Here is a 25,609-nt window from a genome sequence, read left to right as displayed (position 1 = left end):
TGCAAAACAATCTATCAATTTTTACCATAAATGCATAAAATCTGCAGTCTAATTATAAAGTTACTCCAAATAGACATCAATTCATAAAAATGGAATTGTGTACAATTCCAGTCTTTTTTATTTCCAGTCTTTTGTACTCTGTTCCAACATCTTGAAAAGTGAGTTTTCGGTTCTCGAATACTCCCGGTGCTCGACGCCTTTATGATCATGAACCTAATACATATCTGGATTGGTGTACGAGGATAAAGTTGAGCACCTTCTGAAGGTAGGGAGAGTGCGCTTGCGCGAGTCTCATTCTGGTTTAGACTTTGAAACCGACAAACAGCCGAGGCTTACCCATCAGTCCACTCAGTCGCTTTCCAACCAGCGAATAGTACGACGTGTTTTGATTCGAGTTTCGAGCCAGAGTTCATCGATATTAGGTAAGTTATGTTTGTGCATGGTTTTGACTGAACAGTTCGCTCAGAATCGAAAGGAAAAGTGCCATGTGTTTCGACACCCTCTATCGATCCATCTGTGCGACAAAATCAATGTGAAATATAATCAGAAATATTTGACCTACAATGAGATTCGACCTTGACTGACATTTGGACGACACCCATTCTATTTCCCGTGCTTTAAATTGTGTAACTTTAGCGGTAGCGTCGCTTCAAGAATATCTTCTTCAATATAATAATTCGCGGATACAACTGCACGATGAGGAATACATTTTTGTCTCGTACGTTTAGTTTCTTGTGTCTGTGCAGAGGTCAAAATCATGCGTATGTAAAGGTTTCGTTTTAATGCTAATTTTAATCGTTCCACGATGAACTTATTATTCACGACATTTAAATGAATTTTCGACTCTCTATAAATAATCTGTTGGATATTATTTACTGATAGCTATGCCAACATTTTTATCAATATATATCATATACTTACCAAAAATTGAGAAACAACGAATATGTTGAAAGCTTTTATACTCGTATCTGATACTAAATGAATTCATGTCTGCCTCTTAATTTTCATCATGTGATTCACTGATACCAATCTCTAAAGAAGCAGCATCTACCACGATTTTCTGGATTGTTAATGGCTGAATATAAGCATTTTTATTTTCGAAAAATCTTTTAGTCTGATAGTTATGAAAATGTAAGTTCTTTTTAATTAAGTTATCAGTATAACCTCTAACTGATAATGCTTATCTGTCACAACAATGGAAATATTTCATTATACCATTAAAAAGTGAAGTCTTTCGATACGTTTATAAATGGAGCCATCAAAAAGACAAAAATTGTGCGAGTCACTGAAAGATTATGTTCACACCGGGGTTGATTAAGAATTAATCGTGAGTCATTACCTTCGTTAAAAGTCTAAACCCACGTGTTACGGCTGCTACTGCGTCTAATTTTTCGACATCTATTTTGAATTGTTTCTTTCAATGACAGCGGTCTAATTTAGGCGGTGCAATAGCAACAATAGATAGTGCAATCGGTGGTAGCTTGTAAGGTAGATCGAATTAGATCAGTTGGTTGCAGGCATGGCTCAAACGTAGCAAGAGCTTACGCAATCGTCATAAGGACCATTATGCTACGACTACAGTGGTTGGGATCATTTTAACGAACATTATGAACGTGTCGTGTGTATGTGTGTACGTGTGCGCGCGAGAGAGAACGTGCGAAGTCACACGTATACCGGTGGATCGGGAATCGGGATTCATCTAAAATCTACGCACACAAAGTCAGCCAAGTGCACACATGACAAATTTTCCCCCAACGTTTCGTCACACATTCCACCGCCTCATAAATATGTGAATAAAGATTTGGCGTAGCATCAGCTCTCAACAGTTAATTTTAAATACGCGTGTTTCACTCTTTTCTTTTATTTCTTCGCCATCGTTTATGCGTCCTCCACTTTTGAAGATGTTTACATGAAATGTGTGCACGCGAGTCTCTTGTATATACTGATCCAACTGTAAATAATTATGCTACTGTTTTTCTTTATGTTTATTTGAGGTTAGTACTTAAAGAATGCAAGTCAGAATATCATGTATGGTTATGCTGCCAGTTACGTGGCAGTTAAGCAACTTTCTCTTACCAAATTGTTACTGTCTTTTGCAATGTATGATTATACAAGAGATTTATTCGTCGTGAAGCGTTTGTATAACTGTTTTAATATAAGTGTTACAAACCGCAAATGTTACCCTCGATATACTTTTTATTGTAATAAACAATTTCTGTAAAATAATCCTTTGAGCCTTGTATTATTAAATCGAAATATTTTTATAATGAACTGATGCATGAATTATGACTAAATAAATTTACACTAAACAATAGTAATTTGGAGTATCATAAACATCGATTTTTTTAAGGTTTACTATAATGTCAAAAGAAGGGTACAAAATTCGAATAATTAGTGATAGTTATGAATTTCGTGTACAGAAAACAATCCAATTGTATTTTGAGATTAAGAAATATATTTTTATTGTTTCATGTTGCAAACAGTAAAACATAGGGGTGTACAATCATAGGAAAGTTAAAACAAACACCAATTGTTCAAACTTGAAAGAAATATGGAAATGTGCTTAACAATTAATACCGAAGACAAAAGACGAAAATTCAAGGATAATGATTTTTTCCCATGAAAATCATTATCAATATCTTTCTAAAAAGATAATACAATACAATCGTAGCAAAATGTTATGCTAGTCGGAGCAATAAACGTCGGCAAGATACAAGTCATAAAAAGAAAATAGAAACAAAAACTATAAACAAATCCCCTATAATAAAATTTATTGCTTAATTACGTGGTTGTATAACATTCAAGATAACGACTATCTTGTATCACATCATTTCTTTAAAAAGAAAATGTACTCTGAACGATAAAAACAGTTACAGGATTTAGAGGATGAACATGTTATAAATATAAAGTTTTATTAGTTCTAAACAGTTTATATGGCACACGCCCTGTGCATTCATTAATTTCCTAATAAGGAAAAATAAAATGATTGTGAAAGAAAACGCTATCTAAAATTTTCCCTTCATACTCTGAATCCTTCGACCGTCCATTTTTAAAATGGTTTTTCGGAGTACAAACTTTAATTGTACACATTATAACTTCACTCGTGTATAACATTTCAGATAGAGTATTTATAATAATTGGAAAGTCTTCGAGGATCGTATTCGATAAACAATTCGCGTTGTTGTCAGATACGTTTCACGATAGTATCACGCACTTTGTCACTTTATTTACCATTGAACTTTGTCAGAGATTAGAATGTTTTCGCGAACCAATATCCAACAAACATTCAACAACTCCACACCATGGACTTAGGTCCATGCTCCACACCACAGGCACAGACTGCAGTGCGCACAACGCACAACGGTGAACGGAATTCGCCAAGCAGATTTCACCATTTGCCACCGCTAGGTGCGCTCTGCCATGCCATTCCCCTCTCGATACCATTGATCAAATATTGTAGCGCAGGCGTGTTTACGTTATTGACCGCCGGGCTGAGCCGGTTGTCAACTTAGGATTATTATATTTCTTCAGCTAGAGTAAAATAAAAGGAAATGGTTAAAATTATAGTAAAATTTTAGAGAGCTCTTCATGTTTCATAATCTGCATGATTGATACCGAAAATTTGTTAACTCTTGCAAGAGATGGAACAAAGCATAGTCCCATCTATAAAATGATGTTCTGTGCTACGAATGCAGCGCCACGGCATTTGTGCGTACCAGATACTAATTTGAATTTTTTAATTTTCAAATTTCTTTTCGCGAAAAGTTTCTGGATCTGTTCTATAAGAAATTGAGTATTGCAGATATAAATGAAAAGGAGATATGAAGGAAATTATGGTCTACAGAGTAGTTTCTATACTATACAAAGTGCCATTAAAAGTTAGTACGATGATTGGAGAACCCCCCTTGTTTAAATGGATCGGTACTATGATAATTTTACCTTTTCGATACACCAGCTAACTATAGGCGCTTGTTACGAGCGGATGTTGCAATTAGGGTATTATGGGTTAGTGTAGTATTTCGAATTATAGTGTACAAATTCTGTTTCAGTGTTCAAAACGGTTAATTACTTCCATATTTAGTGGTTTTTTAAAACCGTTCCTTTGTAGCCTTATTTTTATCGACGCCGTCTGTATAGGCCGTTTATGTTCAGGACTAATATTTTTTACTGTTCTAGCTTTTACAAAAATCTAAACAAACGTTGGAATACGTATTTGAAGTCACAAGATCGTTGGGCTGTCAAATGTTTTAAGTATTAATGGGAACAAGTAAATATTGGAAAGAAAGGAATTAAAACGATAATTGTTACAATTGCTTCTAAGAGGAATTGGAATTATCAGTATTATTTCGAACATGTTTGTAGATATGGAGTTTAGAAGTTATAAATATTATTTGTAGCTTGGTTGAAAAATTTGATATAATTTCGGAGTTGGGGGTACGCGTCTGCGCAAACACTTGATACGTTAAGGACCACTTTCATATATTGACCGACACGAGAAGGTGCTTACGGTCTACAGGACAGACATGCATGCGTGTGTAGCTAGGTAATATAGTTAACTGTAGGGATCGCTGGTCAAGAAAGGGTGTAATGGAATTTCCTCTCTCTCATGTTATGCAAAACATCCCTTTGAAACATTAGTAATAATTACACCAATTTTAAAAATCTTCAAAATTCTAGAAATGGTCCTATATTCGAAAATAGTGAAAAACTTAATCTTCTTTTTATTAGTATATTTATTCTAAATACTGAAGTGAAACTGATGCTTCATTTAGTATCCTCAAATATTTTTAGCACATAAAACTAATCGATGATTTGTTCAGATCACTTTTTCTTGAATAAGAAAAAACATCCACGTTTACATCGTTTATATTCTTCATGAAATATTCACGAAAATGTTTATAACATATTTGGATCAATACTAAAATAAATATCAGTGCAAGAAACCTTGGAATTTAAAGTTGATCAGAATAAATAGTACACGATCGTTTTTGAATTTAAGATCAATTAATTCTAATTGACAACGCGATAACAACTTACAGGGGGTACTCTTCACCGCGAATCGAGATTGCATGCTTTCGTCGTATTCGGCATTTTTCTCCTTGGTAAACAAGTTTATCGTGTCACGCGATAACATGAAAGATAATGTTTGCACATAGTTGTATAAATTAGGCTATCAATCATTTGTGATATATTGGAAAGTGTAACGCTTCATTTAAGGTCGGGTCTAGATTAAGTAATATTGTACCGTACCGATAAAATATTACGGCAATAAATCTGCTATAGTATACGTCTATTTTCCTTCAGAAGTGTACAGATAGTTTTCTGTCAATTACAAAAATATTGACTAACAGGAGTGGCAATTCTGTATTACTATATACATATATTTGTTACAAAGACGACTAAATTCTGTGGTCGAATTTTTAATTAAAATCTAAAAGATCAAGTAATACTATACACTACACACGATCATAATTGTATATTTCTTGTTTGGAAAATCAATTTAATTTTACATTCAGGGATACAGAAACAATATTGAAAGACGTGTTCACTTTATTTATTACGAGATATTGTACTTACTAAATCGACGAGTACTTATAGACTGAATGCTACATATAACAAAAGCGCATAGAGTGTGGCTGACGTTTCGTGAATGGTCGGATATTGTCTTCAGCGTTCATGCGACGAAAGCGTAAAATAAGATACTCCTCGTTTGATATGCATTCGTGAAACGACCATGCATGGGTATAGGATTTTGACTTGTTAGGTGACATGGAATTAATTTTAATATTCCACGTGTCTGAGCTGCAATGATATTCTAGACATCTACCTACCTGTACTATTTTTTAGTCTACTTTCTGCATACTATAATTAGACTAACTACGTAATATTTCTATTAAAAGTCACTATGTGTATCTACCTGAGCAAAAACGAATTTACGAATGCTCAAATTAATATTGCTACCTTTGAAGTGGCACATTTTTTTACGACTATGCATATATTCGACAAACACATTTTTGGAAGTACTAATGTAACTATTTATTTCATTTGTTCACCAGAAATTGAGTAATTAAATGGGATAGACACGTATCCCACTGTAAAATAGTTGAAAAGGTGTACATACGTGCACTTTAGGTTTGTAAATGACTGTCGGTCGCCTCAGTTATCAAAGTAAATGTCAAATAGTAGCTTTCCTTTTTCGAAGATAAGTGGGCAATACATATAGGAATAGAGAAGTGTCCTGGGAGGTTACCGTCTTAAGAAATTCCCAAGCCGGTCGGTTTCTTGCAAAGAACTTCTTTATCATTTACACAGCTAGAAAGCTTTTTGTCCGCACGTTCCAACAACGAATTTCTTCCGAAAGTGCAATTTCTCGTGTGTTTTCTTTTACGTGTTGTGTTAGCGATTCAACCGTATACAGGGGAGTCTCTTGACATTAGCCGGAGTCTTATCACTGTAGTAGTTCACAACCGTGGTCTTAAGATCATGAATTTAAATTAAACAATCTCCCATCCTTGATGGAATTTTTCTGTAAATTTTGCTTGTCAGTATCTGGTTCGTAAATGTTCAAACATTTGTGTGACGGAAGTACAAAGTCAGATGCGACTGTGAAACTTAGAAAATCTTCATCGAGACTGTCGGTTATAATTGCGGATCTTCGTGCAACATAAAAATTTCTTGTCTCAATTGCTAGAAGCGAGAATTAAGCAGAAGTTAATTTGCTTTCTGAATAATTTTAATAAATTGGAGAGAATAAATTTTAATAAAAATCGATGTTTGTACTCGTAACATCCGCAGTCGATTAAAAATGTACACACAGGCGAGATGTGTATAGAAGGAACATTTTTCAACGTTTCGTCAGCATTGCGGTTAAATTCGTCAGAAGTCTGCAAATACACTGATAGAAGAATTTCAAAACCTCCATAAACGATATCAACCCGAGTTGTGGAAACTTTAAGTCGTTAATATGAAGATCTTATTAAGAGAAAGATTAAAAAAGTCGTCTCTTTGAAATAGGTGTGAAATAGGTCCCATTCAAGCCATTTATTTACCATCGTAGGATATTCGTGATATGCCTTGCAGCCTCAACAATTTCCTGTTTCTCTTAATAGAGTCATGAAATTGCTCGAATCTTTGAGTACACGTTTCATCGTGCATGGTTTACCGACAGCGAACGAATCAAAACTGCATGAACTGCTCCCATGGTATTCGATTTGGCGGCAAACGATTGAGATTCGCTGCACCATACATTGCGGCATTGCCAGGTTGCTTAATGGAGTTCGCGTAGACTGCAGCAAGTATGTAGTTGTAACGCCATCCCCGTAATTTTATACGAATTGAAATTACCAACTTGGTACAACTTCTGTCACTACTTCCTGCGCCATGGCATAACTTCATTTCGCTAACGAGTTAGCTAAATGTTCTCTTAATTTTCCCACATCGCGTTCAAGTTTCCCGAGTTGTGTCTTCAGAGTTCATCGATCTCATAGTTACTCGGCGACTCCAATCATCACTGTCCTCATGATTCTAAAAGACTCGAAAGAACGAATCTATAAGAACTGAATTGAGAGAGAAGAAGTTCAGTTTGCATCATTTTACGCAACGGTCGTGATAAAATTTGCTTCTAAACGATAGACGGCAGGGGTCACGGCGATTGCGTCAGAATTTGCCGCACTTCGATTACTTATCGGCGATCGACCGGAAAAGTTTAGGCCGTTTCTGCTCGGTTGACATTCAGCGAAAACATTTGTCCTCACGCATCGAACGTACCGAAGGGATCACGATACCACGGGTTAGTAGTTAGTATGTATCTTTTTCGGCGGTGACCCGTAATCCCGCATCGTTCGTGGGATTCCTTCATGGCATATTCTAATAGTCAAGGATAGAGGTACGCCTACCCCGGGCCAGAAGGGTGCGAATACAAGTCCCACGGTACAATCTCGAATGGCGTTGCTGATGTCTCAGGTCATGGATTCAGGGTGCGCAGGGGGATAATACAGGCGTAGCCTCGAGAACGTCTGCGCGTGCTGCATTGCGGCGAGCCCACTCCCTTGTTCGGTGCTGTATGGGCGACAAGTCGGTGGATGAACAAGGACACGAACGTTTCAGGGGTGCATCGGAGAGAGATAAGGGTGGGCGCTGGTAGGGGGTAGAGAAAGAAGGGTGTCGTTGGGGTGAAGAGAGACCGAAAACTAGAAAGAGACCGCTAGAGAGGTAGAGGTGAAGAACATCGGAGCGAGAGAGGCGTGGATCGCAGAGGGAGGGTCAGTGGCCAGGGGACAGAGAAGGAGGATGAGAATGAAGGCGAGCGAAAGAGGGATACAGTGATATATGGAAAAAGAGGAGAGACGATGAAGGCAGGGCAGAAACTAGGAGAAGGGATGGAGAAAGAGAGAGAGAGAGAGAAAGCGAATACCTGTGTACGAGCGAATGTGTGTGCCTGTGTGTGCACCGACTACCCCCCTGTTTTGCAGTTACGACACTGCACTGCAGCCAGGTACCCCTGCCGCCTCTTGGACGGGGTAGCGGGTAGACTAGTCGGATAAAGCCAGTCGTCATCTCGTGCTCATACGAGACACGTTTCCTCTCCGACCCTCTCTTCTATACCGCCCGGGGCTACGATTTTTCTACAGCAAACCGCAAAAATGTAGTCAGAACGCAATCGGGGTCCTCTCGGCTGGGCCCGATCACCAACCATGCAGCCGAGAAAACACGTTCTGTCTCAACGATCGGTTTACTTTTCTCTTCAGTCTCTCTTTTTATCTCTCTATCTCTTGTATCGTCGGTGGTACACGGTGTAATTATCGCCGCAACGTGTTGTAAATGAAATTGGTTCTCATCACCGATATTTAGCGGACTGACTAACTCCGAGGAACGTATTATTGTCGTTAATTATTGTTATCATTTAAAAAATTACTATTATTATTGACGTACTTATATTTATTACCGTTGTACATACGTGTGTTGTAACGGGAGTCGCGAGATCGGAAGGCACGTTTACACGATCACCGGATGCATCTGGATCGTTCGTCGAAAAGGTAAGAACGTTGACCGCAAAGTAGATAATCTCTTTCCTCTTCCAAGCTTTCATTGCCAGCCTACTTTCCATATTATCACTTGCATGCGCTTGATCTCTAATAGCGCGCGTTAACAGCGTACTCTTCCTACTTTGCGCAACGGGTTTTCTTTCCCTCCTTAAAAGGGATGCGACGGACCGGTAGCATTAACCCCTTGACATACGGATCAATTAAAACCTAAGATGTTCAAAGGTACCGTTTATGGTCCATCATTTGTTATTTTTATCATCTGTATAAGCTAACAATAAATTTTCCTATAAATTCACAACAGATATGATCCTGAGGTGATAACAGATACATACATGCATATTTGATAATTGCTCGAAATATTTGCTGTTGACATTGGACAACATTTTGCTTTAATGCGTTAAAATGACGTAGGAAAAACATAACAGGCGTTTTCGTATGTTAAGGTGTTGCAAAGTCGTTTTCAGAATGCTCAATCAAAATTAGGGTTACTTTATTAGTTTACTGTCAAAAATCTGTTGTAACGCATCAGTTGTGATACATAGAATAAAAATCGATGCTCCAATACTGTATCAATTTAGCCCGCTATTATTTTTGCTACGATTGCCATCTACATATATGTATACGAACGCTGTCAATTGCCGTCGTCGTATTTCAAGAACGCGCATTGTCTGGTAACCGTTTTCGATGCGAGCTTTTCATTCGAAAATGTGTAATAGAGACAAGGTTGACCGAGTTGGTAGTTCCCTACCATTTTATCGATTTTAATCTCCCTAACATTCTCTCTCGCTCTCTCTCTCTCTCTCTCTCTCTCTCTCTCTCTCTCTCTCTCTCTCTCTCTCGCGCGCGCTCTTTCTCCCTTTCTCTGTTCATCTATCTTTTTCTGAATATTGAACGGAGGGTAGCAAACCTTCTCCCGAGAAAGGGAAGTCCTTTTCTTGGATTGTGGACCTTGAGAATGTCGTTGAAGGGTCACTCCCATGGTACCCGTTGGGGAGTGGAGGTCTTTATCCGCTTTCGATTTCTCCACTCCCTTCGCGTTCTAACGTTTTCACGGTACGTCCAACAATGAACTTGTATTTTTATCGATGTGTATTTCACCGCAGGCCCTGATAAAATAAGGAAAAATCAATTCACGGTGCTGGTAGTTGCTCTTTCTGTTGCAACGTTCTAACAACAATATCCTGCAAGCACTTGCAGATTGTTGAGGGATGTTCTATCTGCTCCATTCACTTCTATACCTTTCGTTGCTAACATTTACTTTATCATCGCGTATGTATTGGAAAACAAATTAAAAATGACATTTCATACTGCACTGGTTCTTTCTTAATCAATGAAGAAAATAAAAATATTGCTTTTAAAAAAAGTATCTCTTCTTGTGTTGATCGTGGACTAAATATTATTATATGTAATAATATCAAATCGTGTTTTATAAAAGATTTTTAGAAGGTACCATAAATTACCATTCAATTGATATGAACTAACAGATCGCTCGGAAGATGAATCATTTACATTATTACGTAAATAAAGCGATTTATTGCGCCAATAGGTTTTCATCAAAGTATTTCTATCAGTCGCGATATTGAATCTGCAAATACGAGTTTACGTGAATATATGCAATATGTGTAAATACTCGAGCGGAGCAGTGTTCGAACTCGGAAATTCTTGTTTGCGTCCCCTCGGTGAAGTTCGTTCGGTCGAAATACTTGACTGCAAGTTGAGAATCAAACGATTGGGTATTTCAAGACGATTTATCGTTCGCGGACGTCACAGATTCGAAAGCCAAGGTATACATTCACAAAAATACTCTCAGTCAATGAAATCGGGTTCGAGTTTTAATTTCTATCGGATTTTTATTTGTTCGTGACATTTGTATCGGTGTACAATGAGCAAGGCAAAAATTTCGATTTCCATTCACGCTCGACTATTGCCTCGTGATTATATTATTGTGACATGAATTTCGGCCATATTCAAGATTTGCAAGCGCTCAATCAGCAAGCCTTCACACGCTCAAATCGTAATCAGCGACCAAGTGTTTCAACCATTTCAAGTACTCGAATACATGAATTAAGCGTTCTATCTTCAGAAATGCCAGCCAACATTTCAGATGTATATTCATATGTAATATACTTTCAGTTCGGTAAACTTTCGTACTTGTTTTAGTAAGGTAATAATATGTAAGGCTCATTAAAATTAATTAGCTTTGTCATATTAAAAAATTAAAAGTGGTGCACTTATAACTTTCAGAGATATACTGACTATAATCAGAAGTGTTTCGTTGAAAGATTCTATATGTATTTATTATACATATACGTAGGTGATCCTACAATTAAACTTTAGGAGCCATCGGATACCTCGATTTCCAGTTACTCAATGATGCCGTTGCATATCATTAGTCGCCTTTGAACCACCCTGCGGCAGATTGATGGTTTTGTGGCTAGATGCATTAAATGATAATTTTCTTCATTACTTGGGTGAAAAAATACTATCGACATGATATAGTAAACATGAAAATAATCGTTGCTTGAATTTCTCGAAAGATACTAATCTGCATAATATTGTTTTGTCTCGTACAGTTATGTAAAATAAATTTCGTAGGTCTTTCTGAACAAGAAATACGTAATTTTTACGATATACATATCTTTTTTCAAATTCAAATTGTCAAGTGATTATGAGCAATTAACGATGTGAATTCGTTAATGTTAAAAGATGCAAGATAGTATAAGTAACACTAATGTTTTTAGAATATTTCATTACTTATTTGCAATAGTGTAATTGTATGTATAGTTGAACACTGTTTTCTGAAAATACGATGTGGAAAGTATACAACCTTTATTTTCCGAGAACCAATTTCATTACTGCGTTGCAAGTGCTATGTTTGAAGCTGACGGGCCGAGTTTTGCGAACAAACTTTCTCATCTACTACCTATCTACCTATGCAATTCGATAATTGCACTGCATCGTCAGGCATTATCTTAATTACCATCGTGTGCATACTGAAATTGCAGTTGTTCGACTTGACTTTCTACATTTCTGTATTTTTTGTTTTTCTACTTTTTGATGGAATAGCAAGTCGTGCACAGAATAGAATGATAGTTCCTAGAAAATTCCATCCTAACTAGTCGAGTTAGACAATCTAGCCGACGACGATAATTGCATGCTTATAAACTGGCTCCGTCGTCGGCTGGATTGTAGTGAATTTCGTAGGTTAATATATACATGTATAGTTATCGATGACGTATGACAAACTAGCGATTCCCCCCATTGTATTATACGCGTATATAATGGCTTATTAGTTTGATATCCAATTGATGAAATGTATGAAGGCAAGGAAATAGGTCAAACTAATATTTTCCTTTTATGAAATATTGACATCGCTGAGTGATTGGTTCTGAAAATCAATTATACTATGGACATGTTAATGAGTATTTGATAGTCCCTATGCACATTGACTTTAATTTTCCGCAAGACACGTGTTAAAATAACATTGTATACATATTTATAAATTTTAAGAATCTTTAAAAGTAGATTGTACTCTATAAAAAGCATTTAACTAAATATATATTTCGCTTCTTGATATCCGTGAAGCAAAGGATTATAAACGTTTGATTGATCTGATGGATCTAATACGCGGTTACGTGAATTTCAGTACTATATCCTTTGCATTTAAAAGTCTTCCATTTATTACTTTATAAATTATTTATCATCTCAAGCTAAAAGAAGACTTTATAAAGTAATTCCGAAAAGAATTGTGGGACGTGCTCATCGCGATTTATACTAGAATTATAATTAATCAATCAAATCCTTTTGTCGTTTAATAACTATTCTGGTTAAAATTATGATTCAATCTCTGGCACTTTCCGAGTAAAATTTACCGGCGTATTTTCTTCAATGTGTGCTACTTGGATAAACATGGTAATTTATACTTTTGATATTGTCAACAGAAAATGGTTGCCGAAAAGTACGATAAGGCCGAGCCTGAGCTGAAACAGGAGCTGAAGCAGATCGCTCAGCAGATTGTAGCACCTGGAAAGGGAATCCTTGCTGCTGATGAATCGACGACAACTATCGGCAAACGTCTGAAGGATATCAACGTTGAAAATAATGAAGAAAACCGCAAAGCGTACAGACAACTTCTCTTTACCACAGCCAAGGTATCATTCAAATTATTTCTTTCTTCAGCGTTCTACAATATATATGACAAAACGTTTGTGTTTTTGAATTATATTTTGATAATACTTCTACTAACAGATTTGTGATATTTTTCCAAAAAAGTAAAAAAAAATTACGTGAAGTAAAAATTTAATCTAACACTTCTACTGATTAGTTCGGATAATCGAGGCTCTACTGTATCATGAATTAAACGAGTAAATTTGATTCAAATTGTATCGCGTTTGGTGTCATTTCAACCAGGAAAGTGTCACGTATCTGTCAGTAAGATTCGTAAAGAAATCATTAGAAACAGAAACGTTTTATCATTGGAATAGTATTCCTTTATCGATTTGGCGCTAGCAGTGAAAGATTAAGGAATAGCATCTGTATCTGTTAATTATGAACTGTACAGAATATTCTACAAGATTTGGTTGACAACACATTAACTTGTCTTGTTCTTGACAGGATGTCATCAGTCAACACATCTCCGGCGTCATCCTGTTCCACGAAACTCTGTACCAGAAGGCTGATGATGGAACAGCATTCGTCGAACTCCTGAAACAACGTAACATTCTGCCCGGCATCAAAGTCGACAAGGGTGTCGTTCCCCTGTTCGGTACCAACGATGAGTGCACAACTCAGGGTCTCGACGACCTTCAGGCTCGTTGCATTCAATACAAGAAGGACGGTTGCCACTTTGCCAAGTGGAGGTGCGTACTGAAGATCACGAAGGACACCCCGAGCAAGTTGGCCATCTTGGAGAATGCCAATGTCCTGGCTCGTTATGCTTCCATCTGCCAGAGTGCCAGAATTGTACCCATTGTCGAACCAGAAATTTTGCCTGATGGTGATCACACTCTTGCCCGATGCCAACAGGTCACGGAGGAAGTTTTGTCCGCTGTCTACAAGGTGCGTAAGATTATTTATAACGTTTATACATAAATAGAATAGTCCCTCGGCATTCATCCTAGTTCTTCAAGTTCGTGTCTCCTTCAAATGCTTCTCCAAAAACCAAAAGATAATACAGTATTTCTGGCTCCGAAATTTTGTTGCGAACGCTCTAACTGCTACCATTGTAACTTTAAAGAAAATTAGAATTCTTGTTTAAAAAAATTTTAGTACAATCTTCAAGGATTAGTTGATAAGTGTACCAAGTTTGGAATTATGATACTGAATACTGTCCTGTTGAAAAATTCCTAAAACTTGCTTTGTAGACAAAGTGTGAGACCTGGAGGACTGTTTAATTTTATTAGATCATAATTTCCAGGCGCTGGCTGACCATCATGTCTATCTTGAGGGAACCCTCCTGAAGCCCAACATGGTAACACCAGGTCAAAGTTGCCCAACTAGGGCAACTCCTCAGGAGATTGCTGCTGCCACAGTAACTGCTTTGTTGCGCACTGTACCACCAGCAGTGCCCGGTATAACGTTCCTTAGCGGCGGACAATCTGAAGAAGAGGCGTCTGTGAACTTGGACGCTATCAACAAGTTCCCGCTCCCGAAACCATGGGCGTTGACCTTCAGTTACGGTCGTGCTCTCCAAGCATCTGTGCTCCGCGCATGGGCAGGTAAAAAGGATCAAATCGGCGCTGGTCAGGATGAGCTCATCAAGAGAGCCAAGGTAACTTCGTCAAGGCTGAGATGACATTTAAACTTCTGTTGTTTTTTTTCTATTTTCTCACTGACTTTATGCGTTATACTGCAACCCCTTCTGTGTGGCCTTTGATTTTCAGTAGACATTCTATGTTAAGCTTATTGCTTAATCTAAATTTTTATATGTATTCTAACACACGCGAGCCTCTTTCTTCGAACTGTTCTTTATGTTTATGTAAATAATTTCTGTTTATTGTGCATCTCATCTTTTTTTCTTACAGTATTCTCTTATTTTTTTTTTGCATGTGTAAATACTGTGTGCTTGTTTAGGCAAACGGAGCAGCTAGTCAAGGCAAATATGTTGCCGGCAATATTGTCAGCGTAGCTGCCAATGTTTCTCTCTATGTGAATTCTCATGCCTACTAAATTCTTATTTTTCTTTCTATGAGACATGTTTCCATAGTAAGTATTTCTTTCTTTTTTTCCTCTCCTTGTTTAAGTGTAAATAACAATTCTGTGCATGCGTGTTAATTTTTATTTTTGTGGACTATTATTATTGATACCAGGTGGTACATGATTTTAATGGAAATTTCATTGTTTATAGGCCAACAGCGAGTCGGCGCTTGGCAAATATGCCGGTGGTGTGACGGGAGCAGCCGGCGATGCTGCACTTTTCGTCGCGAACCACGCGTACTAAGATTAATCCGTAGAACATCGATAAGGATTTATCGTTAGACTATAGAACGTTCGCCGAACATCACCAACATCGATTATTGCTGTCGGCATGGAAGTATTTTCCATCTATAGAGAGAAGATTCAGATCGGACGAAGAAATCTTTAAATTGTTTTGAAAACCGAAACGCGCATTCTTTCCACGATTTTTATGTTTCACTCGATACAGAAATACGGAACGAAATCAATCGAATTTTAACCTGACGCAGTCATTTTAATTTTCACGTAATTTCAAATACGGATTTTAACGTTTTTAACGACTCGCACGAAAAACGAAAAACATGAGCTACACTTCGGAAATCATGTTACATCGATTGATGGTGTCGTTCACCACTTTCGCCCTTGTTCCTAATTCCGATTTGTTTTAGAAATCTAGCGAAGGGGTAGTTGTTTTATTCTGACGTCGTTTGATCGATCGTTTGTTCTAGAACATATGAGAAAAACTCTTCGCAAGGAATCTCTGAAAAATCTAAGCGGGAGAGCGTGGTCAACATGCTTGGCACTCGAGCTTATCGGGCGAAATTGATCGAACCGTTTTATTTTGAACGCGTGCAGTTTTCGCGACATACGAATTACACACGCGTTATTATATTCTGTAACACTACGATAAAAAGCAGATATATATTATATATATTGTCAATGTCGTTATGATATTCTACGTGTATAAAAAAGTAAGAAAAATTAAAAAACAAAGTAAAATCATATTAAATGTTGGTTGTTAGAGATTGAGTCAAATATTATAAAATCGTAATATTATGTCATCTACTTATACAATATGTGTATCTTATATAGGTATTTAAGTAACGTATTGAAAAGTATCTCGTACATCGATGTTATATCTAATATTTTCAATGCAATCTAGGTCCCAAATACACTGTGGAGGGTATTTAATATGTTTTTTATTCCCATTCCAACTATACCTATAGTATAAGTTCTTTCTTGTGCATCGCATTAATTGTAATTGATGCAGTAGTATAATTGTACATTCCGCATACAATGTTTAAATAATTCATGACTTAGTTTCCGAGAAAATTGCAAAAACTTTCGTTAAATTTAGGTTTCAAGTACACTTATATTATTCTCGTACAATATAAGCTGTCACTGAACACAGCGAACGGTAATTAAAATATACAAAATCATACGGGCACCCGACATCTCACGAGAAACCCGGGTACCCGAGTAATTTTCGTTTACCCGAGTATCTCATGGCTTACCCGACATAACAAATATGTGTCTATTTTTCCAATAATACATACCCAAAGAAATAAAGGTAAATAATTCCTCAGGGAAGCATAAAGAACCCGTCATTTTGACGGGTCCCGTAGTAAAATCTGCCGCTAGCAGCACATGAGACAGATCGACAGTTCTTTATCTGTGTCCCTTGCAAAATATGGAAGTGTATGTTTCACTGATACATACATACATATATACATATATAATACTATGGATTGGAGACAGTGTTCAGTGTTCCGATATGGTGCATCTTTTCTCGCGCATGCGCGGCGATTTCAGCCTCAGTAAAGTAAGATTCTCGATAAAATGGGGTACCTTGAGCCACCCCGCAGGATTTTAAAAAATTGGTATGATTTGATTCTGAAAAATGGATGTATAACATGTGTATTTCTGTACATTTTGTAACTCGTAGGACACGTTCTGGAGTCTTTTTGTGCGGAACAGATTGTTTCGGTACATTCCCGCAAATATAACTGCCTCAGGGCTCTGATACCTCATCATCCTAATATAGATACGTTACTGTTTCGCCCGCACATGCGCGAGAAAAGATGCTTTGAACTGAACTCAGTGATGCCCGAATCGTGGGACGTTTCTTTGAACACTTTTTTTTGTCATATAATTATTGTAATGACTAAACTGCGGATCTTTATGCATTTATAGCAAAATTGAGTAGATGAAATACAAAATTGTTTTTAAAAAAATGATTTCTCCTTGTTTTACACGTACCGGCTTCAAATTGAAGACCGCGGAAAAAAGGTCACTTGCCGAGCCCACGGTGGCCCAGCCGTATATTCGACGTCGAAACTTCGAAACTCCGAGCATAAGAATGCTCACGTGTTTGACGTTTTTCAATACTCAGCTGTACGGATTTGACGTCGAACAGAGGTGAATGTAACCCATAGGTAAACATCGCACAGTTGGACCTTCCGTCCAAATCGGAGACAAAATCGAAGAACTTTCGATAGAAATGAGGTAGAGCGATGAAATTTTTTAAAAATTAAAGCTGAAACTTTGCAGAATATGCGAAAAATAGGGAAATTATGGTACGAACATTTTTTAACCGAGAAAATTCGTTAAACATGTAGAATTTCAAGAAATCGATTTTGCAATATCCTGAGGTCGTAGACAAATTTTGAGACCAGATTTGAAATCAGCGTGAAAAAATCTACGGGAAATGATATATAGCAAAAATTAAAAAAAATTTTTTCCGCGCGTGGTATTGGAAAAACCACAATTTTCTCGAAATTGTGCAAGTTTAACGAATTTTCTCAACGTTAAAAAACATTCTTACTATAATCTCCCTATTTTTCCCATATTCTGTAATGTTTCAGCTTTAATTTTAAAAAAATTTCATCGCTCTACCTCATTTCTATCCAAAGTTCTTTGATTTTGTCTCCGATTTGGACGAAAGGTCCCACTGTGCGTCGCGCCGACCGCGTGTGTACGAAACACGCATCGGCCGTCGCGAGGGAGAGGCATCCTTCAAAATCACGCTCTGCCGTTCCCGGCTTTTTCCCCACAAGTTGTGGCCACAACAGCACCGTCCATTGGCGCCCTGGCAAGGCAATCGGTAATTACGAATTACCCACTCTGTTCTCGTTCCGAACAAACAGTCTAATAATGACATATTTTCTACTTTTCCATTGGTATTTTGCCGTTTCTCGAGTGTTGCAGCAGTTATAAATTGTTCGCGATCGTAGGGCATCAAACTTTGTAGGTTTATAACAGTTTATAATACTGGTTCTCAACAAATTATAATACTTTGCCCACATTCGTCATCTGATAGCATGTCATCTAAAGCCGGGTCCGGGTCTGGGTCAGTGTTGGGATATTGCACGGTTTTTTCGCGCATGCGCGACGATTTTAACCTCAGTAAAGTACGATTCTCGAGAAAATGTGGCACCTTGAGCGCCCCGCAGAATTTTAAGAAATTGATATGATTTGATTATGAAAAACGAATGTATGACAAGTGTACTTCTGTATATTTTGTAACTCGTAGGACGCGTCCTGGAGTCTTTTTGTCCGGAACAGATTGTTTCGGTACATTCCCGCCGATATAGCTGCCTCAGGGCTGCTCAGGGCTCTGCTACATCATTGCCTCATCATAGATACGTTACTGTTCTGGACGCGCATGCGCGAGAAAAGACCCGTCTGGCATTACTGGTTGCAGGTTTGGGTCTGAATCGTCTGAATATTGTTGACTGATGTCGACTCTGGTGACTTCTTTCTAGCAGCGGCCAATATAACAGTAGAAGTGGGGGTGAATACATGTAATTTGCATTTTGTCGGCATTTAGATACAATGTAATCTATAATATTTGAAATAAAGGCCGCGTATCTATATAGTATCTTCTTCATCTATATTTTAAACATAACCAACCTAGATATGAAAAATAGAAAGTGGGGATAGATCTGTTGTTCCTAATCAAATAAATATTGTGTGATTGTAAGAGAGAAATTAATAAAAACAATTTCAGGCCTCCACTAGCTAACAACTTGTCTCAAAATGGGGACTGTAGAATACGGTTTTCCGATGATAGGAGGTCTAATGCCAGTGAGTAGTAAATACGAATTATTCTCTATATAAAAGTGTTTTTAATGTATAATTGTAAAAAATGATCTTTTACTTTTTTGATACACGTATTTCTAGCAAATTCAAGCGCTTATAGCACCGCCTGTATCAGAGGATTCAAAGGCAGCAAAAAATAAGAAGGACAAAGAAGAGAAAAAACACCCATACTTTAAAAGACGTGGACGAGGCCATAATCGAGATATCTGCGATGCTTGCAGAGATGGAGGAGAGCTTATATGCTGTGATAAATGCCCTGCATCGTATCATTTACAATGCCAGTGAGTTTAAGGCTTTTCCAAGTAACAAACAGGTCATTTTAGTAGTGTTGTCATTTCCAGATCGTATTACCAAGAATAGCAATTATACATATATTATTCCAAAGTTCTTGGATATTTAAATATCCTATCTTACGAATGTACATGTATTTTATATGTATATTTCGAGACTTGATCAGCTTTTAGTCTCCGATACTTCAGGGCACAACAATTAAGGAACTAGTCTCGTTTCCAGGATTGCAAGGGTGTTGGATGTACCTTCTTATTTTTCAATAATGCAAAAATGGTATTTCAGTAGTCAAAAGCGCTAGATGAAAGATGAATCTAGGCAGCAGTTGCCCTCAAAAGTTCTATTTTTACGTTTACGAGGTTTAATTTGCATTATTTAGCAGTATGTAGCTGTCGCAGCTTTATGCAAATTACGTCGTGAACGTAAAAATAGGACTTTTGAGGGAGACAGCGGTCTAGATTGATCTTTTACCTAGCGCTTTTGATTACTGAAAAACCCCATCTTTGCATTACCAAGAAATGAGAAGGCACATCCCATACCCTTGCAATCCTGAAAATGAGTCTACCCCCTTAAAAGCCTTTAAAAGGTGTGCTGTCCTAATTATACTAGGATATCTTTTCACTTCTAAGGTGTAAATACTCTTATAAATTTTTCAATAAGATTTTCCATAATACATATAAGAATATAATTAAACGAAAGAAAAGAATTTATATAAATGAATAAAATTTATAGTTATCCAGCAGTTGATCCAGCAGACATTCCTAATGGAGAATGGTTATGTTATGCATGTCGGTGTGCATCAAAAAGAAACCTTTTGGACAACAAAGGCAATGACAAAAATAAAAAGAAATCTGCTTTGGAGGTGCTAGCATTGGCAGCGTCTCTAGTAAATCCGCGAGAGTTTGAATTACCTAAAGAATTGCAATTACCGATCATGTTTCCTGGTAGCAATAAAGTAGATTATGTTTCTGGTAGAAGAGGTAAACAACAATGTGGAAATACTAATGGTATGTATGTGTTATTTCTTTACCGGAAAGATTATTATGTATATAATTGAAGAAATAATACCTTTTTCATTACCTTTTTCATTAGCTGGAAGAAATCATTGCTTGGACAGTAATCTAATGGTACCTTTACCAGCACGTTTGTGCTTTGAATGTGGACGTAGTTGCAGAAAAGCACCATTAATCGCATGCGACTACTGTCCATTGTATTTTCATCAAGATTGTTTGGATCCTCCGCTTACAGCATTTCCTATTGGTAGATGGATGTGTCCTAACCACCCGAATCATTTCATAGACCAAAATTTATTGACATCTTGTAGAGTAACAGAACGTATTAAACTTTGGGATAAATATGCCAATCAACGTATAGATCAACATGCCGTAAAATTGGATTTTTTGCGTAAAGCACGCACAACAAATCCACTTTTTCGTACAAAAGTCAGGCTAGAAGGTCGTACGAGAGTAAAAGTTCCATGTTCTGTAAAATTCCAATACGAGCATCCGCCAGAATTAGATCCTATACGATTTTATCATGATACTGTTATGCGATCTGTAAACAGAAACACTAAAAAGCAAAGTGTAGAAAGTAACGATTGCAGAAGTCCTAAAGTAGAATACGCAGGAATTAAGAAATCAGACGAACAGATGGAGGTAGAAAATGACGTTGAACTGAATAATCAACTGAAGGAGGAAAATACTAAGGACGAAACAAGTAACAAATCAAATTGTAAAGAAAAAGTAGATGAAGAAAGTACAAATGAAAATAATTGTACAGACGATGGTAGCGTTGAGTATTGCGCAAAACATTTTGGTTACGACATTAAAGAAGGTGTACAGTTACTTGAAAGACCAGTATTGGAAGCGTTAGCGTTGCAACGATTAGAACAAATACTTGACACGGATGGTGAAAATTACCACTCGATCAATTGTCGTATGATGGCGAGGGCGGCTCTGTTTTCTTTAAATCATAAACCTAAACAGCCATTTTTTATGATCCATAAAACATTAACTATAGGAAGTGGCCCGAACTGTGATTTAGTTTTATCCAATTATGGTAATTGCAGCTTTATATCTTCGAAACATGCAATTATTTTCTTCGACGAGGTAATAATATTTAAAAAGTATTAAATGAATTTTATGCTGAAATTACACACAACAAATTTCAAATATAATTATAATCGTTTTCACGTTTTTACTTGCAGAGTACAAAACGTTATGAACTATTAAACTATAGCGAATACGGAACTTTAGTTGATAACGTACTTTATTCTTGTAATTATAGCGACGTAACTAAAGAACAAGTGAAAGAAGAAATTGACGAGAAAATACAACTGGTAACGAAAGAACAGAAAACAACAGACGCGGTGAAAGCTATAATAAAAGAAAAAGTATTACATTCTCAAGAGCAAATAGGAAGAAACAGAGTATTATGTAAATGTAATTTAACAAAATATGGAACAAGAAATACGGATCATTTAGAAGAAGGTTGGGAAGGAAGTGCTATTATCGCTCATGGTTCAACGTTAGCTTTTGGATGTCTATTGTTCGTATTTAATACGATGAATGCACATTTGGAGCGGTGAAACCCGCATTGTAAATGTTCCATCATTTTCATGTCCAGATATTTTCTTATGCTAAAAACAATTAAATTAATGAAACAAATTTGTTTAATTCGATCCTACTTTCCCATAGATACTAAGAAATGAGTTACAAACGGTGCATATTAGAAAAATAATTTATTAAATAGAATTACTTTACAGATTTTCATCTGCATCATCATTCTCAGGCTCATCGAAATCTCGAATTTTAACATCAGCATCTTCTCCGTATTGGATAATATTATCGATAGTTAATTTAATATCTGCCATGCTTTCCTCATCTTTTATGTTTAACGGATAAAAACGCACAAGACTGTAGTCTTCTATAAGTCTTCCTATAGCCTCTGTGAGATTTCTATATTTTTCATTCCAAGAATCTTTCTCCATATCTGTTAATAAACTGTGCGGGTCAGGTTCTAGGTATTTATCTAATTGTTTTCGCGCAGTTTTCGATAATAAATCCATTTTACTAAGGATATTAATATGTGGCAATTCTAAATTGATCATTACGCTAAGAGCAGCCATTGTACCAGATAAAAATTTCGATCCGTCGACCATAAACTGACTATCCACTAAAAAAATTCCACATATACGAAAATTGAGATTTTGTAATACTGTTATTAATTGACGAATAACTGTCATATGCGTATATAATTCTATTTGACCAGGACAATCGAAAATAATATAGTCGTCGTCCACGTCGCCTAATTTTTCTTCTAACCACGTTGAATTCTCCAATAAGTATCTACAAACAAAATTTTGAAATAAATACAAACACTATAATACCTATCACTGTGAAAGGTTTATTTATAAACTTACTCCATACAAAATACGAGACCACCGTTCGGTCCAAATCGTAATTCATCGTCCTCCATAGCATCATCCAGTTGAATTAATTCCCTTATATCAACTAAAGGTTCATAATCAAAATATTCAGCGGCAGGATCTAAATTAACTATTTCAATCACTTTTCCTTCGTTGGCTGTATGTTGTTGCATGGCAGTACAGTACGTAGACTATTGACAAATGTTTATTATTGTTATATATTGATATATTGTCAAATGTTTTTAAATGACAAGAGTATGTTTTATTATGATGTTACTACTATGAATTGATATAAATATCTTTTATTTCATTTTTATATTCAGCATTTATTTACGCACATGCAATCTTCAGTTATGTACTTCAATATAAAAAGAAAGAAAAATACCTTCCCACTGCCAGCTGGTCCCATTATAAGTTGTGCATATCTCATTTTTAACTGTTTGTTATTAAATAAAACTGAATAAAACGCACTTGCAAGCGTTATGTTATAGTTTCATTTTACCATGTGCAATTCGATGTTGTCAAACCTGTTAACTTTAGTTAGGTTAGGTTCATCACACTGTACCACTGCATGTAATGTACATATACACTCGATATAAATAAATATCAGACATAAACTGAAGAAAAAGAGCATTTGAACAATACCCATAATTGAAGGTAAAATGAAAGAGAAAATATATAGAAACTATATTATCTAATTGTAATCATTGGACAGCAGATTTGATGCACTTATGACAAAAAGGAGTAAGTGTAATTTAAAACAGTAAAAACATTAGAAGAACTTTAAAATATTGTTATGAAGACAGAAAATAATTTTCTGTTTCTCTCCAGTTCATTGCAATTCAGGAAGAAAATCTAAGAAGATTTCTATTTTGCGTAAAGATCCGCTGTCTATATAGCAATCGTGCATTGTTCATTGAAATTTATATTAATAGAACTGACCAAGCCAAAACCAGGGTTCATAGGAATAAAAATAATTTCTTCTTTTGGAATAAGCATGTAAAAAAATATATTTAATATTCTAGTAAATGTACAATGTGTATTTAAAATATTTTAAAATAAACAAAAAGAAGAATTGCATGAAAATACACATTGTTGCTTAACTTATTATTCGAACGTACATAAATATAGATACATGTAATCAATACATTTATCATAACTGTCCCTGATTACAAGAAAAAAAGATTTGCATCTTTTACAAAATTCTCCAGCTGCTTTTTTACAGAAATTGTTTTACATAGCTCAATGAATTCTGATACATATTGAAAGGAGAAATGTATAATCTTCGATAACAATCTCTACACTTAAGTTGTCTTAAAGTAATCGTCTGTACTTGTTGTATATATGTGACCCTCGGAAACTAAGAAATCTAATATATTATCCATCTGTAACAGAACTCGTTCCGGTACTTTGCTTTTAATTTCAGATCTTTCAATGCCAGATTCGGTGTTATTTTGTGCATGAATAATTTTATAAACTAAACTCTGATCTCTTGTCATTCCATAATAAGGTAAATTTTCGCTTGGTCCATTATCTACTCTACTATCGTTATGATCAACCTCTGTCTTGTTGCCATTTTTAGCCATTGCTTCCGCTTTTAATGTAGCGTAAGTTACCTCGAGAATATGATTTGTCAATTCATTCAAGTCTTGCAGCGGCCACATGCGCAAAATAAGAACATGTCGTTTCTCATTTTGCTCTCTAAGTAAACCGACAATGCGAATATACGTATTCATCGGCATAGTAACGTCTGATGTTTTTTTATCCGCCTCTAACCATTTGAGTGCTATTATTGTACCTGGATATATACATATATATGTATATATATACAAAAGACAATACATAACACATCAATAAAATAAACAAGAAAATATAAAGATTATCCAATCGAACCTGTTTCATCTTCAACATCGTAAGATATTTTTGTCGCAGTTTCTTCAACATTTCGTACTATTCCAAGAAACGTGACCATACGCGCAGGGATACCCCAAAATTGAATTTCGTCGGTAGAAGACGTAGCAAGTAAATGTCCTATCATAACAGGAACAATAGTTTGTATTCTTCGCGATTTCCCATCAGCCTGCGATTGCCCATCTTTTCGACTATTGTCTAAAAAGCCACCTTCAAACTTTGCACTAGTATCTAAATTTGATGACCACATGGTTACTTTTCGCCAAGTTAATTTGAATGTTCAAAAACGAAATAGATTGAGTACAGAAAATCAAACAGAATTTGCGCGCGAATTTATAATGACAAGTTCGTTTTGACATGGAATATACTTATGGAAGAGTAACTACATGCATACAGAATTTTAATGTTGCTGTTACGTGGCTCCCCATGGTGTGAATTTTGAAGATGAGGTACTTTCCGATCTTAGACCATATATATATATAGACCCGGCTTCAGATAACATGCCGTAATACAATAATATATAGTCTGTTGAGAAGTCTCGATTCTGAGCAATTCTGTGGAAATAAGAAAATTAGTATCAGAAAAGAACTGGAATTATAGTATTATAAAAGAAAATTTTTCTTGCGATTTAGTAATAAAAGTTGGAAATGTTTCATGAAATCGA

At 36.3% G+C, this 25,609-nt stretch overlaps 4 protein-coding genes across 8 annotated transcripts; 2 read left to right on the top strand and 2 right to left on the bottom strand.

Moving 5' to 3' along the window:
• Positions 1-265: 265 nt before the first annotated feature.
• On the top strand, positions 266-16,404 carry Ald1 (fructose-bisphosphate aldolase). 3 transcript variants are annotated; one of them, XM_076420087.1, is made up of 6 exons: positions 266-422; positions 12,986-13,195; positions 13,659-14,102; positions 14,461-14,814; positions 15,117-15,248; positions 15,391-16,404. In XM_076420087.1, exons 2-5 carry the CDS (start codon positions 12,989-12,991, stop codon positions 15,210-15,212), a joined length of 1,101 nt encoding a protein of 366 aa, XP_076276202.1. In that variant the 5' UTR covers positions 266-422; positions 12,986-12,988; the 3' UTR covers positions 15,213-15,248; positions 15,391-16,404. The 3 variants fall into 3 exon arrangements, with proteins under 3 accessions (XP_076276202.1, XP_076276200.1, XP_076276203.1); XM_076420085.1 differs by lacking the exon at positions 266-422 and adding an exon at positions 8,554-9,035; XM_076420088.1 differs by lacking the exons at positions 266-422; positions 15,117-15,248 and adding an exon at positions 8,555-9,035.
• Positions 16,405-18,874: 2,470 nt separating this feature from the next.
• Positions 18,875-22,273, top strand: LOC143207048 (PHD finger protein 12). Of its 3 annotated transcripts, none has more exons than XM_076420066.1 (6): positions 18,875-19,021; positions 19,228-19,304; positions 19,401-19,600; positions 20,340-20,614; positions 20,700-21,715; positions 21,814-22,273. In XM_076420066.1, the coding sequence occupies exons 2-6, from the start codon at positions 19,257-19,259 to the stop codon at positions 22,192-22,194; spliced, it is 1,920 nt and encodes a 639-aa protein (XP_076276181.1). In that variant the 5' UTR covers positions 18,875-19,021; positions 19,228-19,256; the 3' UTR covers positions 22,195-22,273. The 3 variants fall into 3 exon arrangements, with proteins under 3 accessions (XP_076276181.1, XP_076276180.1, XP_076276182.1); XM_076420065.1 differs by having other exon boundaries at positions 18,899-19,150; XM_076420067.1 differs by having other exon boundaries at positions 18,900-19,304; positions 21,894-22,045.
• Positions 22,274-22,334: 61 nt separating this feature from the next.
• LOC143207060 (GPN-loop GTPase 3) lies at positions 22,335-23,868 on the bottom strand. Its single transcript, XM_076420092.1, has 3 exons — positions 23,420-23,868; positions 23,029-23,225; positions 22,335-22,954 (listed from the first exon to the last, which is right to left on the bottom strand). Exons 1-3 carry the CDS (start codon positions 23,462-23,464, stop codon positions 22,366-22,368), a joined length of 831 nt encoding a protein of 276 aa, XP_076276207.1. The 5' UTR covers positions 23,465-23,868; the 3' UTR covers positions 22,335-22,365.
• Positions 23,869-24,011: 143 nt separating this feature from the next.
• Positions 24,012-25,330, bottom strand: LOC143207063 (replication protein A 32 kDa subunit). Its single transcript, XM_076420094.1, has 2 exons — positions 24,928-25,330; positions 24,012-24,832 (listed from the first exon to the last, which is right to left on the bottom strand). Exons 1-2 carry the CDS (start codon positions 25,193-25,195, stop codon positions 24,339-24,341), a joined length of 762 nt encoding a protein of 253 aa, XP_076276209.1. The 5' UTR covers positions 25,196-25,330; the 3' UTR covers positions 24,012-24,338.
• Between the last annotated feature and the right edge of the window lie 279 nt (positions 25,331-25,609).

This window comes from Lasioglossum baleicum, chromosome 3, assembly GCF_051020765.1.
Source record: "Lasioglossum baleicum chromosome 3, iyLasBale1, whole genome shotgun sequence".
Taxonomy (NCBI): domain Eukaryota; kingdom Metazoa; phylum Arthropoda; class Insecta; order Hymenoptera; family Halictidae; genus Lasioglossum; species Lasioglossum baleicum.
Note: the sequence above shows the minus strand (reverse complement) of the source record. Positions and strands in the feature narration are given on the sequence as shown.